Source organism: Akebia trifoliata, chromosome 4 (genome assembly GCF_017979445.1).
Source record: "Akebia trifoliata isolate Shusen 1 chromosome 4, ASM1797944v1, whole genome shotgun sequence".
Taxonomy (NCBI): domain Eukaryota; kingdom Viridiplantae; phylum Streptophyta; class Magnoliopsida; order Ranunculales; family Lardizabalaceae; genus Akebia; species Akebia trifoliata.
The window spans coordinates 3,215,738-3,233,872 of NC_141378.1; the positions used below are offsets into that span (position 1 = coordinate 3,215,738).

The 18,135-nt window shown below is 36.3% G+C and overlaps 2 protein-coding genes across 2 annotated transcripts; one reads left to right on the forward strand and one right to left on the reverse strand.

Annotated features, from left to right (window-relative positions):
- Positions 1 to 7,214: 7,214 nt before the first annotated feature.
- On the reverse strand, positions 7,215 to 10,420 carry LOC147402988 (Tetratricopeptide repeat (TPR)-like superfamily protein). The gene has a single exon (XM_086438419.1). The coding sequence runs from the start codon at positions 10,205 to 10,207 to the stop codon at positions 8,339 to 8,341; it is 1,869 nt and encodes a 622-aa protein (XP_086294545.1). The 5' UTR covers positions 10,208 to 10,420; the 3' UTR covers positions 7,215 to 8,338.
- Positions 10,421 to 14,474: 4,054 nt separating this feature from the next.
- Positions 14,475 to 18,056, forward strand: LOC147402989 (NAD(P)-binding Rossmann-fold superfamily protein). The gene is made up of 3 exons (XM_086438421.1): positions 14,475 to 14,632; positions 14,947 to 15,015; positions 17,107 to 18,056. The coding sequence occupies exons 1-3, from the start codon at positions 14,613 to 14,615 to the stop codon at positions 17,909 to 17,911; spliced, it is 894 nt and encodes a 297-aa protein (XP_086294547.1). The 5' UTR covers positions 14,475 to 14,612; the 3' UTR covers positions 17,912 to 18,056.
- Positions 18,057 to 18,135: the final 79 nt, after the last annotated feature.

The following is an 18,135-nucleotide window of genomic DNA, read 5'->3' on the forward strand; positions in this document are numbered from 1 at the left end:
TTGTTAGTCCTAGGAGGACGTTTTCCTCACAGCAAGATCATTAGATGTTCTTCGAGATTCATTTGCCACAAATCTTTAGGAAAGTCCAACGGTATGGATCTAAGATTGATAGTTTACTTAGGCTGACAATCTATATAATAAAACACTAACTTGGACCAGTCTCTCTATCTCCTTACAACGAGAGTATATGATTTAATCTCTCTACTAATCTCGAGAATAACTTTTATTTATTTAATAAAACATTAATTGTGGTCCCCACACCTTTTATCTTCTCACAAAAATGGACTATGATTTAATCTTTCTACGAATCACGAGGATAATTTTTGATGATTTTATTATCATTCATTTCCTCTTTCATTTCAAGAATACTCTTTAAACTTTACTGCATATGATCGATTATAATTCTTGCTAAATAAATGCAGAGATTAAGATGTGAACTAAGACTTTGGGCAAGTCGAATTCGTTCCACAGGGACAACTTGGATTCAAATGTTCAATCGGTTAAAATAAAAAACAAAGTTAGAAACAAATTGGTTTTAAAACAGAATTGATTTGTTGCAAAAATAAAATGAAAATTACTTGAAATTGAAATTAAAAACAAAAAATAAAGATTTAAGATATAAGAAAGGAGCTTAGAGAATTCAAAATTACCATTACAAGTTACCCAAAAATGTTAATTAATTCTAAAATATGACTCAATCCACGTAGCAAGTCATTGCTCGTGGATCGGAAGATGATTCGATGTAACCATTGATTGAAACCCAAAAGTCTTCATGAAGGTCTCTTGTTTATGCAAGATTATCCGACTTATGCTTCCATTCATCACAGAACATGAATGTTCTTGAGCTTATCTAAGTAACACTCATCAAAGCTTGAAATGGAAGTCTAAATTGGAAGATCTTATCATGAAGAGATTCATAAAATTAGCATATAAAACAGAAGTAATGAATTAAAATAGCATTAATAGAGTGAACTTGCTCCGGCATTCTTGACTTCTCTAATGAGAATCTAGCCGATCATCGTAAGGATCATGTTGCAACAATACTAAAAGCAAGAAGATGATAGATGGAAAGAAAATGTAAAATAGAAATGCAACTTGATTCCTTTCTTGATGATCTCTCAAAAGAGTTACAATAGAGCCAATGGTTTACTCTTGATGTTCTCACTACACTCAAAAGCTCACCCAAAGGAAAAATTACAGAGATTTAAAAGAAGAAACTAAAGAAAATTATAGAAGAAGAGAAGAGCCCCTTCCTTTGAAATCAACCTCCCAATTTATAATGTTCGTATTCGGGTAATCGGGGTGATTTGACGGATAATTCGATTCGAATGACTCAATCAGTTACAACCATCGATGCTTCTAGAAGCTTCTGTAAAAATCTCGAGGTGAAATTCCTCGAAATGACCGCGGCGCGGTCTTGGCTAGCTGCGGCGCGGTGACGTGGAACTCAAAATCCTCGAGATTTTGTCGAATACTTCCTTTTTGCTCGCATGTTGTAACAGTAATTGTTACACCGTTTGTTGGTTTCCAAATATACCCTTTTCACCTGAAATTAATAACAAACTATTGTTAGCCACATTAATTTGGGATATAATAAAATTTATTATTATTTTAAGGGAACTAGTACTTAAACTTTTGATAATTTTGGTGAAATTACGGTCCCAAAATGAAATTATTGGGACCTTATCAGCATATCCCCCCAAACTTTTTTTTTCTTTATTCTTCTTTAAAGATGGTGTTTATAACTACAACCCCTTGTCTCAATCTTTATCTTCCAAAAGAAAGTATCTTGAGGGTTATTTATTACATTTTCTTTTCTCCCACTTTCCAAGTAGGGTTGGCAATGGATCGTTCGATTTGATACTAGATCAAAATCATATCATTATCGATTTGAAATCTTTACTTTATAATACTAATCCAATTAGATCAATGAATCATTAAATTGAATTCAATCTGATTGAGATTATACTCATTTCGAAAATAATCCAATCCAACACCAACATTGTTTTTTATTTATTTTTTATTTTTTATTTTTTTATTATTATTATAAAGAAAATATGTTTTGAGGAAGAAGAAAACATAGGGTTTCTGTGCGAGAGGGATAGAGGAGCATACCTGATTTTTCACTCACCCTATTTCGTAAAATGTCCCTTCCCAGAAAAGATCACGTTGTTATAGAGGTGTAGCAAAGGTGAAATATGAGTCTTTGTCAAGTTGGATAAATGAAATCCTCTTATTATCTTTTTTACACCCCTTCATTACCCATGGAAGATGGATCATATCAATCTCTGATGGAGAATAGGAAACAAATGGCCTGAATATATAAAGTTTGAAGCCAACTTGTGTTCAATGGGTACAAAGAAAGAAAATGGAACCATGGAACAAGTTGAAGACGATGGGTTTTGGGGAAGACTTTGGTTGAGGTTTGTAGACACCCCATATTGTACGAACCCAACCAAGAAAATCACTCCAATATCCTGGATAAAGCTCATTATTAAAATGCAAGACCCAAGGACAAGCATGGATAATCCATGTTTAAAATCAAAGTCCAAGCATCCAAAACCCATCAATTTGATCCATTGATTTCTAGAACTTCTCAAAAAGAATCACTTGACATATTCTCTTTTATCCTCCCAAAATCCACACCATTTACCAATCTTCAAGAAAGCTCTTTTTTTGCCACATGTCTCTCTCTACATTTAAAAATTTTCATTTTACCCTCCACTTTTTGAAATATTTACCAAAGACCCAAAACCCACATTTACACATAGCATCCTCTTATTCATGCTTCTAAAAATACTTTTGTCTCTTACCATTTATCTTTACTTTTTAGGATATTGACAAGAGAACCAAGCCTCGCATTTTGTACATGGCATCCTCTCATTCTTACTCTCAAAATTACCCTTTATATCTTTTCATTTATCCTTATTTTTTTGGATATTTACAAGAGAACCAAGACTTACATTTTCACATGTCCTGTTTCCAAAAATATTTTTTGCATATTTTTATTTGTCCATGTTTTTTGAGGTATTTACAAAAAAAAATCAAAGACAACCTTTCCACATGTTTTATTTTCATTCATTATTTTAAAAAATCACATTTTGCTTTTTCATCCACCACCAAGATCATGACACATAGATTAGCCAAATGACTTTATCCTAAAGGTCCATGCTCAATTTTATCTTTTACCCTTCAAAAGTTTAAAAATCCAAAGAAAAACTAAGCAAATCTCATGTTGCTAAAAGGATGATGGGTTTAAGGGAAAAAAAATTTTAACAAAGAGATTTGTAAAGAGGACAATGGGTTAAAATGGATTTTTTATTAATAAATACTCGAATCAGATTGAGGTTAATCCAAAATTTAATTGATTTTTTAAATTATAATATGAATCAGATCCAAAAATCTAAATTTTTTTATCTAAATCCTAATTTTTTTCAGATCGAATTACCAGATAAAATTCAACCTATTGTCGACCCTACTTCCAAGAATTCACCTAACTTTATTATTTTTTCTCTTTTGCCCCATTTTTTCAATGATACCCCTTCAACTTTATTTTCTTTCTTCTTTTACCCTCTTAGTCTCCAAGAGGATGGTCATGTTGTAGGCACGGGCAAACTCTAGTCTATTTAGTAAAACACAACTATGGACCACATTCCATTTATCCCCTTGTAAAGAAGGACTTAAATTTAATCTCCCTACGAATCTTGAGGAAACTTTTTGAATTTATTATATTTCATTTTCTATTATTATTCAATAATACCCTTCCAACTTTATATTATTTCCTCTTCTACCTTCTTTACCAAGAATTTTCCTCTAACTTATTGCATTTCCTCTCATATCCGCCTAACCCCCAAAGAGGGTACTTGTGTCGGTAGGCACGACCAAACTCTAGTTTATATAATAAAATACAACAGTGGACTCCACTCTTTTATCCCTGCATACATAGGGGTTGGGATTAAATTTTCTATGAATCTTGAAGATGACTTTTAATTTTCTTATCTTGCCTATTTTCTTTCTTTCAGAATTCTCTTCCAATTTTATTGACTTTCCTCTTGTACTTCTTTTTTCGAGATTATCCCTCCAACTTTATTATCTTTCTTCTACTACCTATTTTTTAATAATACCCTTTTTAACTTTATTGTCTTTTCTCTTTTATCCCAAAGAAGATGTTCATGCCTAAGCACAAGCATGCTCTAGTGTTACTATAATCAAGGCTTAAATTTGAAAATCTCCCTTCAAGGCTATGTTTTGATCATTAAAAAAAGTCTCATTTGGTTCCTTCGTGTTTACTATAACTAGCTATTTCAATATTCTACTGATATTGGTTGCTTCAACAAGTTGTACCGACTCTCTCGATTAGCTTGCCAAACCACCGAATCATCTTTCTTCTTCAACAAGGTGGCAAACCCTACCTTTATTTCAACAAGCTTCTATGATTCTTTTTAGCCTGTGATTTCGGCCTCTCATTTCAAATCGGGAATCTCATGAAACCGGCTAGCAAGCTTTACTGTTTTATCATCACTATTAGCCAATGGGGAGGCACCAATCTTTAAGTGTGACCAACCAATCGACTTCTCTCATGCCAAAGCCTCTGGTGGGGGTTGTGATCTCACGAGGGTGAGGAATATTGGGAAATGAGCTTCCATTGAAGTAGCCATGTTTTGATATGGAAAATCAAATGTTTCATTCAATAAGCCGATTTCAATGAAACATGACCTAATTTTAAACCATGATTATCATGCACTAAAGACCTTATTTGATATCATTTCTAATCCAAGTAAAACAAAAATTTACACTCATCTAACACTTAAAAATGTCACAAATTTTTGGGGGTTGCTTTCTTGAATCACCATCATCATCACTAGTCTTATCCCAAATATCTTGATCAATGACAAAAATTCTATCATGCTATTTAAACCATATAGCTTTGCGTATGTTTTCTGAAAACCTATGCCAACATTTGCCCTGTTGTTGTTAGGGTGTAGTTTATTGTGTATTTAATGCACTTTAACGTGTATCTTTTGGGCACATGTCCCACTATTCCCAAAATGCTACCTGCTTGGAAAAGGGAGCGGATCTTCTGTAGTACGTGTCCCTGTAATGGCATTCGACGGTTGAGGGAGAGCCATGTCACATATCCATGAAATCCCCTTCCTTAAAAAATCGGCGGTCATGGACCGTCCAAGTTTTCAAGATGTCAACGTCTACTACTTCAATGCCACTATGGGGAACTTGTACTACATAGGATCTGTTCCCTTAAAAAATGACATTGATTTCCATCTCCCTCACCCATTTTCTCAAAATGCCTCTCTCTCTCTCTCTCCTCTTACTTCTCTATACCACCACCGCCCTCTGCCTTCTCTCCTCTCTTTCTCTTCTCTTTTTCTGTTCCATCTGTCTATGATATTAATCCTCCATGTGGTAGTGGAGAGAGAGATAGAAAGAGAGAGAGAGAGAGAGAGGGATGGTGGCGTAGAAGCAGAGGATGAAGAGAGGGACGGGGAGGGTGGGGCGAAGGGTGATAGCTGCAGCAATGGTGGAGAAGAAAGAGAGGGGGGATTGTTTTAGGGAAGAGGGAACATGGTGTCATTTTTTTATTTTTTTTTCAAGAAGGGACTGACTAGTTGCACACCAACCTTAAAAATTTTCCTTTTTTATTTGTTTATGTTATATAACCTACTCATTGCATTTCAATGCAATATCTTTTAGGGTTTAAAATTTATTCATCTTCCTTTAGCTTTGTATTCTTTGTTTGTGCTCTATTTTGCTCGTGATCTGTACTCGTGTTCTACTTTTTTCTTGATTGATTTTACTCGTGTTTTTTTAGGAATCGGAGTATTTCTTGCAAAATATTTTCAAAACGTGTAATTTTGTAAACATGATTTAGAAATGGTCAAGTACTCCTTGGAAAAATTATTGAACCAATGATCATTTCTATGAGCATGGTTGGGGTAGAAGAAAAAAAATGAAATTAAAAAAGAAAAAAAAAAAAAAAAAAGTGCAGCATTTTTTTTTGGAGTGTAATCATCCAATGGAGTGCAAAATGAGAAATTTTTTAGTGATGAAGTGCAATTGGTAATGGATGGTGTGTAACTAGTTGATCCCTTTAAAAAAAGTTGTGGGGCAAAGAGGGGAGCTGATCTAGTGCATTTCCTCTATAGCTCTTGTTCTTCAGTCTGAAGAACATCAAATTAAATAAAAATAACAACAAAGACATGTTGGATTCATGGTTTAGATCCGATTACAAAAAAATATATTAAAAAAACATTTTTTGGGTCTCTAATCTAGTGTTTGAAAATAGACGGTCATTAAGCTCCTAAAAATGAATGACTGGATGAAACCAACTTGATGATGTGGCACACTCTCAACCCTTTGGAAGGAGCTACAGAGCATCTGCTCCCAGCAATGAGTGCTAGTTGAGTGGCTTGAAATGGCATAATAACATCTTAAAGCCCTCGTACTCGTTCCTAATAAGAAAAAGATTCCTACTCTCCCAAGGAGTATGCGAACGAGCATCTTAATGCTAGGAGTGACCTCAATTCACACTCTATTGATGTGGTGGTGTGTACAAATTTATGGATGCTTTTCATTGAGATACGACTGAAAAACATCTATCGTTCTTTGTGCAACTCCACGTCAGCAGAGTGTGAATTGAGGTCAATCTTCAGGTCACTCCAGCAAGACTTTCCAAATAAATAGACGACCTCCCATGATCGGATCAAGCCTCTCTTTCTATTTGAAAGATCATATTAAAGTTAAAGTTTCCTTTGGATCGAATCAGACCCAAAATCTAAAACATAAGTTAGGGTCTGGATTGACAATTTTGATCCGATTTATTATATCAGTTCTAGATCAACGAGGAAAAAAAAATTCGAAAAGAGAAGAATGAATAAGACATAAAACATTCGAAAGGTAAGTTTGAATTCTCTCAAAAAAGTCCAACCAATAATAGACGTGTCTCACTAACTCTACATTGGAAAGGTAACTTTCCACTTTCCAGTAGAGCTTTTACTCTCTTATTCTATTTCACTTTCCCTTTTTCTACATCATTGGATTGTTCATGGTTTCTACAGTATGTATCTTTTTCTTTTCTTTTCTTTTTTGTTGTGTGTGTGTGTGTGTGTGTGTGTGTGTGTGTGTGTGTAAGAGATGTTACTTAAGTGAGATGAGATACTTGGACCAAGCAAAATCTCCATTGAAGAAAATAACTTTATTGATGATTCTAAGATGATAATTACATCAACCTCCTTTCAACCATTTGTTCTCTATTTTTGGTTAACAAAATTTTACACTTCAGAAATAAATAAATAAATAAGTAATGCAAGTGTTTGGCCTACTGCTTGTGACTTCAATTTTAATTGGGATCCTTACACCTTTCTTGTTCCTTGGCAGGAAAAACTTGTTGAGTGCATATTTTCCTCCACCGCCGGGTGTGTCATACCCCAGTTAAGACCCGTGACCCTCTCTTATATTCATAGTTTATCCTCTCTCCAACAGATCGGTCTTTTGGAGTAGTTGGTTGGTTAACATGGCACCAGAGCACTAGGTCCGTACAGGTCACGGGTTCAATTCTTTCCACCCTTATGGGTGAGGTGGACTGTTGAGTGTATACTTTCCTTCACTCTTGGGTGTGTCATACCCCATTTAAGCCCCATTACCCTCTTGTCTGGAGTAGTTGGTTGGTTATCAAAACTTGTGGTATGAAATGGGTAATGAGCCGAAAAAACCTTGGTCCGAACTTCCCCACGAGCTTCTGGAGCAAATTGCCTGCAATTTGGCTCTATAGGAGCTTCTTGGCTCCCGTAGTGTCTGTACGAATGTTGTTCGGCTTCTTCTAAAACATCAACACAATGCCAACCCACAACTAACCAAGTACCATGGTTTCTGCTCTATGATAATCATCCAGACTGCCACTTACATGATCTATCATCCAACAAGATGTGTACCATCCGTATCCCGGAGTTGAATGGTGCAACTTTCATCGCATCACTTCGTGGGTGGCCTCTTTTGCACCGAGAAAGATCAATGTTCTTCTTCTGTCCCTTTTCCTGCGCAAAAATAGACCTTCCATGGTTCCCTTATTCTGAATTATCTGACCATGTCGTTGAATGCTCATCTCCAGACTGCTTTGTTTGCATCATTAACCATCACAACAGCACCATAATGGAGTTAAACTTGCCCTGTCAGGGAGCAAAAAATATGGGCTAAGCAGAAACCATGGCGGTATAAGCACCATTACATGTGCGACATTTTTCAAGTTCCAGCAGCAATAAGCCTTAATTCATTTAAACTTGGTTACCCCAAAAACACAAACTAGTATTCCTCAAAACATTAAGAGCTATAGATTCTCAAAACCAATAATACTTGGATTTCTCATTTCAGATTCTAGAAAGTTTAACATCTTAAAAATTTCTTCCATCTGAGGATGTGAATGAGTCCCTGCTACGAAGACCATCATCCTGTTTCTCACTTCAATCCAACTACAACCAGGCATCTTCTTCGCCCCTTGTTTCACCATTTCTTTCCTTATCTTCTCTGCTTCCTTCCACTGTCCACTTGCACAAAACAAATTCGACAATATCACATAGCCTAACTCGTTCTGAGGCTCCATCATCATCAAATCCTCCCCGACCTTCATTCCAAGCCCTACATCCCCATGTAAAGCACAAGCACCGAGCAGGGCTTCACGTGAGCTAGTCTTCACTGTCCTTGAATAATCCTCAACCAACTTCTTTGCTTGTATCAAGTACCCACCTCGACCAAGCATGTCGACCATGCAAGCCACATGATCTGCCTCGTGGGCAAGTCCATAATTTGTCTCCATTGATTCAAAAAGCACTCGGCCTTGTTCTATTAACCCTGAGTGACTACAAGACATCAATAACCCAATAAAAGTCACCGTATCGGGCCTTACCTTAGAACTCACCATGTTATCGTACACCCCTAGTGCTTCAATAGCCAGCCCATGCAACCCAAACCCAAACAACATTGCATTCCAAGAGACCAAATCCTTCTCAAGAATGTCACTAAATGCTCGGCACGATCCTTCTATATCTCCACACTTGGCATACATATCAACTAAGCCATTACCCACATAGATGTAAGAATGGAAACCATAATGAATCACACAACCATGGACCATACCACCATGTCCTAAGACAGCCATGTTAGAACAAGCATGAAGGACAGCGCCAAAAGTAAAATCATCAGGTCGAAGAAGGCTCCTCATCATATCAACGAAGAAGCCAAGAGCCAATTGTCCAAGCCCGTTTCTCTCGTACCCTGTAATCATAGCTGTCCATGAAACAACATTTTTCTCGGGCGCTCGTTGAAACACTAGTAGAGCTTTGTCCACATCTCCATTTTTCATGTGGGCATCGATCATTGTATTCCATGAGACTTGGGATGGATCATTAATAGACTCGAAGATCCTAATAGCATCTTTTTGACAGCTTAGTTGGGCATAAAACCTAAGAATTGAGTTTTTAGTCTCAACTACAGAGCTCCAACTACTTTTAATAATGCACGCGTGGATCATGCGGCCATGACATGGTTCAGGTAATTCCGAACAAGCATTCATGACAGCTGTGAATGTCCACATGTCAGGCCTACACGAACTTGCCCTCATCTTTTTAAATAAATTTATACACAATTCGATCTTCCCCCATCGAGCATAGCCACCCAATAGTATGTTCCATGCTATTGGTATCCGATTGGGCATAGTATCAAAAATCCGAAGCCCACTGTCAAGATCTCCAATTTTCACATAAGAAAATAAGAGTGAACACCATGACACTTCATTCCTTCGGTTCATCTCATTGAATATTCTACTTGCACTACACGGGTTCAAGCATTTCCCATACATGTCGATAAGCGAGTTGCACACAGGCAACGATGATTGGTATCCGAAACTCACAACGAGTCCATGAATTCTCCTTCCATGGTGGAGCTCACCTGCCTCTGCAACCACACTTAAAATGGCAGTAAAAGAGAAATGGTCGGGTTTCGTTCCGGCGATTCTCATGTCTTCGAAAAGATTTAGTGCTTCTTGAAAAAGACCCAATTGAGAATAGCTCGTAAGCATGGCATTCCAAGAGACTGAATCTCTCTGAGACATTTCATCGAACAGTTTTCTTGCCAAAGAAATTCGACCAGACCTCGCAAGAGCAACGATCTTAGATGTATTTTGAAATAAATTCGAATGCATGTCAATATGTCATAATCCCTTGTTACACAAAATCTATTAACAGTTACTTTGGCCGTTATAACAGTTATTGACCGTTATATCAGTTAAGGATATGATACTGGAATCTTATGAGTTATGAATAACCACAATTCACACGTGGCTCAGATATGTAGTAGGAAAAGAAAATTTCAGTTTTCCTCGAGATCCATCTTCTTTTCCGAAATGTAGGTTCATTGAACTCGGAAATTATTGTTGTGCTCGTGAGTATTAACTTTTCACAAAATCCTAAAGCAAAGTTAAAAAAGAACTAAAATATATTCAACTTGGGTGTTATTTATATAAAGTAAACAAATATGTTAATATTTAAACTTTTATTCGACTTGGGAGTTATTTTTTATATAAAGTAAAAAAAAGAATATGATAATTTAATTTAGTATTTTATTAATGTTTGATTTGAATTGAGCTTGAGTTGGTTGAGGTATCTAACCTATCCAATCCGCCAGATTGCAATCCTATTTTATTAATATTAACAAGGTGTTTTCATTAGGGGAAGACAAATTTTGGATGATATGTTAATGACGAATGAATGTTTAGACTCTAGAATCAAAGACAAGAAGGCGGGACTAATAGGAAAAATCGATATGCAAAAGGCTTACGACCATGTGAGTTGGGATTTTTTGGAGTATATGTTGGGTAGGATGGGATTTGGTTCTAGGTGGATTGGGTGGGTTATGAAGTATGTTACGTCAGTGTCCTTTTCTATTTTATTCAATGGTAGTCAGGCAGGGTACTTTCGAAGCTCTAGGGGCTTAAGATAGGGGGATCCATTATCCCCATTTTTATTTCTGATTGTGACAGAAGCCTTGGGAAGAAGGGGGGTGGAGTTAGGGAGGTTATCCGATTTTAGAGTGTCCAGTGAGGGCCCGTTGATATCACATTTGCATTTCGCAGACGATACCTTAGTATTCTTAGATCCTTCTAGAGAACAAGTGAGAGTGCTTCGGGTTTTATTATGTTGCTTTTAAGCAATTTCAGGCTTACATGTCAATCTGCAAAAAAGCAAGTTGTTTGGTGTTGGTGAGGTGCAGGGTCTTCAGGTTTTAGCTACTACTTTGGGGTGCAGGAGTGATATGCTTCCATCGTCCTATTTAGGCTTACCTCTAGGGGCTCCGTATTGCAGTAAAAACATTTGGGAGGGAGTGATCGAGAAAATGGAAAAGAAATTGAGTACGTAGAAGGCCAAATACCTCTCAAAAGGGGGTAAGGTAACGTTGATTAAGAGTACTTTAACGGGTATTCTGATTTATTTTTTATCCATGTTTTCGATGCCACAATCAGTGGAGGTTAGGATTGAAAGACTTATGAAGAATTTTCTGTGGAATGACAATAACGGTGGTAAAAAGTATCATTTGGTGAATTGGAAGATAGTATGCACTCCAAAGAAGAATGGAGGTTTGGGGATTCGGGGGCTAAGACTAACTAATAAAGCTCTCCTGGACAAGTGGATATGGAGATTTGGGGAAAAAAGAGATAACTTGTAGAGGAAAGTGATTAAGGCAAAATATGGAGAGAAGAGATTTGGGTGGTATAGTGGAGAGCCCACAGGGACTTATGGATGTAGTGTGTGGAGAGGTATTATGAAGGTTGCCGAGAAGTTTGAAAGGGGAATCAGATACAAAGTTGGGACGGGGGACAAGGTCAGATTTTGGGAGGATTTATGGTGTGGAACTTCAACTCTGTCTACTCAATTCACATCCTTGTACGCTTGCTCGTTGAAAAAAAATAGTTCAGTAAGACAATGTCTAATTCGGGATGGGAACACGGACTCTTGGGATCTGAGTTTTAGGAGGTACTTTAACGATTGGGAATTGACAAATGTTACATCTCTTCTAGATCTCCTCAATTCGACTCAATTAAGAGAGAACGAGTCAGATAGAAGGGAATGGCTCAAGGCTAAGGATAAGAAGTTCTCTGTTAAGTCATTCTATTATTGCTTGTTGCCAAAGAGTGAGATTTCCTTCCCTCCATCCATTGTTTGGTCTGTTCCTGTCCCCTCAAAGGTGTCTTTCTTTCTATGGTTGGTCTCGTTGGGAAGAATCCTCACCTTGGATAATTTGATCTATCGAGGGTGGATTACTCCAAATTTTTGCTTTCTTTGTTCTAGGGATGGGGAGTCTATTAACCACATACTTGTCCATTGTCCTTTTACTCGAGGTATTTGGATGTTTTTTTTATCCCGTTTCCAGGTGGATTGGGTACTTCCTTCATCTTTTTTGGCACTTCTGGAGGGTTGGAGTTTTAATATATTCGATTATAGAAAGAAGCTTCTATGGGCTATCCTGCCGTTCGCAATTGCTTGGGGTCTTTGGAGAGAACGCAATAACAGGGTTTTTCATAGTAAGGAGAGCTCGTCTCACACTGTGATATTGGAGATCTTGGGTTTGCTCTTCCTTTGGTCAAAGCTGAATAGAGACTTTGAGGGAGTGTGTTTCCAAGACTTTCTTTTTAATTGGGATAACATGTGTGGATTGTAGTCCCAAGTAGGACGTGTTCTTTTGTTTTCTTTCTCTTTTCTTGTTGTTTTCTTGTCTTGTTGTTTGGGGGCTACCTCAGCCTCCCGTTTGCCTTTCAATTTATATTTATCAAAACAAAAAAAAAAAAGATATTTGAGATAATTTTCAAATTAATGAAATGTCTTTTGACCTAGGTCTTCTTTGAGAGGCTAACAGAGACCAACCTAAATGCCCTTGTCTCCAACCTCTAGCAAAGTTGTTCGTTCCATAGGTCATTTATATCATTTTACGCTAGTTTCCTAGACAAGACATAGGTCAAGGACCTTTCCATCAATTTGAAACTCTTCATGTATCTCAAATATTGACCAAAGTGAGGAGGGGCATGTCTATGAACCAACTCTCTTTTAATACTTCTAAGGTGCAATCAAAATAATGACACACATTTGTTTAGGGAATTTATTTTCTCATAACATTTTATTTTTAAAAAAATAATATTTTTTTTCTCTTTATTAGTACAAATCATCACAACACCCGACAATAAAATTAAATATGACGTTTAGGATACAAATAGTCATTTTGCATTTATATTTTTTCTTCTACTAAAAGCATCTTCTATTTTAAGTCTCGTTAAGGGCTCACATTGGTAATCCAGAGGTTGCATTCAGTTTCAAACTCATAACCAAAAGGAGCAAACTCTTGTCACTACGCCTTACCACCTAATCCAACCCCTGACAAGTTACAAGATGATTCTTTTGATTTTCTCTGAAAATCTCATCACCTTCAACCTCACTAAAAGCCCTATCTTGTAATTGTATAGTTGATTTTGAGATTTGAAAGTGTAAAGAGAAAACACTTTTGAGTTGAAGGATAAAAAGAGAATTATTTCTAATAATAATAATATATAATATAAAAAAAGGTTTAAACGCACCCCTCCATTTTTTAGAGAATACATATGCAATACGTCTATGTCTTCAAACTGATGACATGTCCCTTGAACTCAGGCTTCTCTAATGGACTAATAAAAAATTAACGTCATCATTAGTTTGCAGTAAAAAATCTTTAATTTTTTTTCCTCAAAATCAACCATCTTTTATATCTTGACTTTTCATTTGCAATCGTAAGTTTCTATCAACTTCAACCTTCAATTTTTCATAAAACAAATGAATTTTGGAAAAGTAGAAAATGATAGAATTTAAAATAATTTTTTTTTAATGATTTTTCACAAAAGATTAATATAAGATTGAAAACGATGTGGACCGACGTAATAGTTGCTTAGATAAGAACAAACTTACCATAGAGAATGACAAGAAGACCACAAATTTTTGGGAGAAGAAATCAAAGATTTTCTGAAGATAAGGGCAACTTGACTATTTAACATTATTATTATATTAGAAGATGGAGGTTGATACAATCCCAAAATAAATGTGATTGGTTGGTTGTGAGTCTACAAAATGAAAGAGAAGTCAAATGGATCGATTGAACGCTACAAATCGGGATTAATCGTCAAGGAATTAGGGTTTTGATTATGATGAAATGTTCAGTCTAATTGTCAAACCGACAATAATCCGTACCCAAGTTTAAGGGGGTATGTCATTAGTTTGAAAACAGGGTATCTTAAATATTCATCCAAATGATTATAAAGCCCTCGATGATACGTGCGTTCAAGGATTAATCGTGAAATGGCTATATTACTATAATACCCTCATAGACTTGTGAAGGAAGTCGATAATTGAAGGATATTTTAGTCATTAGTAGGGAATCTTTATAGCACATTGTGCGGTTACAGAGTGGGGACTGTGCTGTGCTGTAGTGCAAAGTTGCTCTTTAGCTGTTCAGTCGATCACGAAGCTCCACCTCCTCTCTTCGACAAAGCAAAAGTCTCTCTCTCTGTGATCTAAAAGAAAACCGAAGATATGTTAAAGCTCCGATCCAGGTCTGTTTGTTTCATCTTTCTTCTTCTTGTTTGGTTTCTACTTTCTAGACAGTAAATCTAAGCTTTTATAGGGTTTTTTTTTTTTACAAAAAAGAAAAAAAAAATGGATTTTTTTTCCTTTGAAGTTTTATTTTAAGAGAATATTATGGAAACAGTTATTCCAAGAAAAAAAAAATTCTACTCTTTCTATATATTCGTTAGAAGATTGATCATAAATTCTCCCCAAATTTCTACACTATCAGACTTTTTTTTTAAGAGAAGAAGAAGAAGAAATACATAAAGCTCATATTGGTTTTTGTTTATTGGAAGAGCAGAAATTTCCCCATTTTTGGAGATTTGGTTGTGGAGAGCTTCACCAGATGTTTCTCGACCCAGATGGGAAGGTTTGTGATCCAAAACCCAATCTCTCTCTCTCTCTTTCTCTCTCGTAACAATCGCCATGATTCGTTCCAAACTCATCTTTGGGAATTTTTTATTTGGCGTTGTGTGGGAAGTATAACTTTTTTTTAGTCCTGATAACATGACTCGCCCGGCGGCATATACTCAATCGACTCACTGATTTGGACAAGTTTGGAAGCCATAGACCTTTCCGCCTCGGGATACACTTTTTATACGGAAGTGCGATTGTGTATACGGATACACTTTTTTATACGGAAGTGCGATTGTGTATACCGAGTACATTTTCTCAAGTCCGATTATCACGACTCATGCTCTTATTGCACCCATAATCACCAAGTCTCCCATTTGTTGAAATAGTCCCGATTAAAATATGATATCTTCCTTCATTGATTTAATTACAATTTTTTTTAAGAATACATGACTTTTATTAACTTCACGGTTAAATCACGAATTGTATATAAAATAATGAGGATGCAAATGAAAATGACATTGATTTGTTACTTTTGATGTGTTAATGAATCTTAATCTGGACACATGTTAGTGGTCTTTTTGACATTTTGAATCAGGGGCGGATTTAGAGTGGGGGCAATGGGGGCACTTGCCCCCACAAGAATTTTCAAACCTTCTTTAGAGTAATGAACTATTGCTCTTCCAATTTGTTTTACACTCTTAGTTGTCCCCACAAAATAGTTTCCACTGTTATGTTGCCCCCACAAAAAAAAATTATAATCTTCGTTACCCTCACAAAAAAACTTCCACTCTTACATTGCCCCCACATGAGTTAAATCTTGGCTCCGCCTCTGTTTTAAATAGTATAAACTTTTAATATGTTATGAATCTATGGTTCCTTGTTATGGATGGATGCATAAATGACATCAACATGAAAATTCTTGACTTATCAGTCTAGTTTAATATGGAATTTGATGATTTAATATGAAAGCACTTACTAGTAGCTTTTCGACTTTTTCCTATGTTTTTCGTTCTTATCGAATTTTTACCTTAGTGACTTATTCCCGAACCTCAACTTAGTGACTGTGATTGCACCCCCAACTTTTATTTTTTGCATTGCAATTTATTAGGAGTCGTGATAATATGATATCCCCCTCTAACATATGCCCCTTTACACCACGTCACAAAATCATAGATCATTTGCATCGGGATACATAAGAAAAAGATTTGTGATTACACGTATCTCAAGGCAAATGATCTACAGTTCTGTGATGAGAACGTATGTCAGAGGGGGGTTTTAGAAAATCACTATTCATTTATTAAAGAGCTATGACAAATCAATGCGGCAAAACATACTCGCTATATACACAATTGACATGGCAAGGGCAAAGAATCATAGATTTTTTCTTCAGGATACACAAGGAAAAAGATCAACAATTTTGTGCCTTTGCCACGTTAGCTGCATATGTTTGGTTGTATCAATTTATCATTAATCTTTATTAAATTATTAACCACACCTTAATAATAAGTAAAACACATCATTCAAAATATTACAAAAAATTTGATTCAAGTATTACCTCAACATCACAGAGTATTATAACACATTCAAACACTTAAAATAATTGTTTAGAATTAGGATTAAGCTCATATAAAATCCTAAATCTAACAATTGAAATCTAAAGGGATAGATTTTATTGGCTCCCCAACTTTTACTTATTCTCAGCCATTGACTAATCGGTGAAAACATGTTTTTTCTAGTGAATTTGTCACTTTTATAATGAATGAATTTGTTAAAAAAAAAAATCAGTGATTTTATCATATCAAGATTTATTAACAAATCCATTGATTATTATACAGCGAATCAGAATCAGAAGTTTGCCATAAGTTGCGCACATTTTGAGAAATATCTCCTGCCTTTTTTCTTTTTCTTTTTTTCTTTTAATTAGGGTGTAATGAGTAAGTTGGGGTGCCAATAGCAGCTTTCAAATTTTAGAATATGTCCAAAAATGCCCTCATCTTTTGATACTGTAGGAATGTGCAATATCCTTCTATATATATATATATATATATATATATATATGAGAGAGATGAGAGATCCGACTGTTAAGATTGGTTTAATTTTGCAGGCTAGAAGGTAAGGTAGCACTCATCACTGGAGCTGCTAAAGGAATCGGAAAGGCAACAGCAACGGAATTTATTAACAATGGTGCAAAGGTCATGATAGCCGATATCAATCATGAACTAGGCCGACACGTGGCATCAGATCTTGGACCCAATGCGACCTTCGTCCCTTGTGACGTCAGTCAAGAATCTGACGTGTCAGCTGCAGTGGACCTCACAGTCTCTAAACACGGCCACCTCGACATTATGTACAACAATGCAGGAATACCCAGTCAAAATACTCCTAGCATCGTTGACCTTGACTTAAAAGATTTTGACCGGGTCTTGGGAATCAACGTAAGAGGTGCCATCGCTGGGATCAAACATGCAGCACGTGTCATGATCCCGAGGAAATCAGGTTGCATCCTATGCACCGCAAGCGTTTGTGGGATCATTGGTGGGTTGGCCCCACACGTGTACACGATATCAAAATTTGCTGTCCCTGGTGTGGTGAAATCGGTTGCTGCGGAGATGTGCAAGCATGGGATCAGAGTGAATTGTATCTCACCTTTTGTGGTCCCCACACCGTTTGTGATGGAAGGAATGGCCCAGATCTTTCCAGGTGTTGAGGAAAGTCGTCTTAGGGAGATCGTTGACGGAATCGGTGAGTTCAAGGGGACGACTTGTGAAGCTCTGGATATTGCTAAGGCAGCTGTTTATCTTGCGTCCGACGACGCTAAGTATGTGAGTGGACATAATCTGGTGGTGGATGGAGGCTTCACAACTTTCAAGCGTCTAAGTTTTCCAACCCCAGACCAAGTAATGAAATAAAATACAATAATTTTTTTTTTTTGGAAGAGTATGAAGAGGCGTAGAAATACAAATCATGTTCCACTAAAATAGAGGTTATTTGGTTTGGATTTTGATTGTGATTCTAGCTTATAATCCTATTCTAGAATGCAATATCATATCATCATATTTGGAAATTCTTAATAGTATAGATCTAAATGTGATTCTTTAATGAAAATAGAACTACAGAAAGAAAAGAAAAAAAT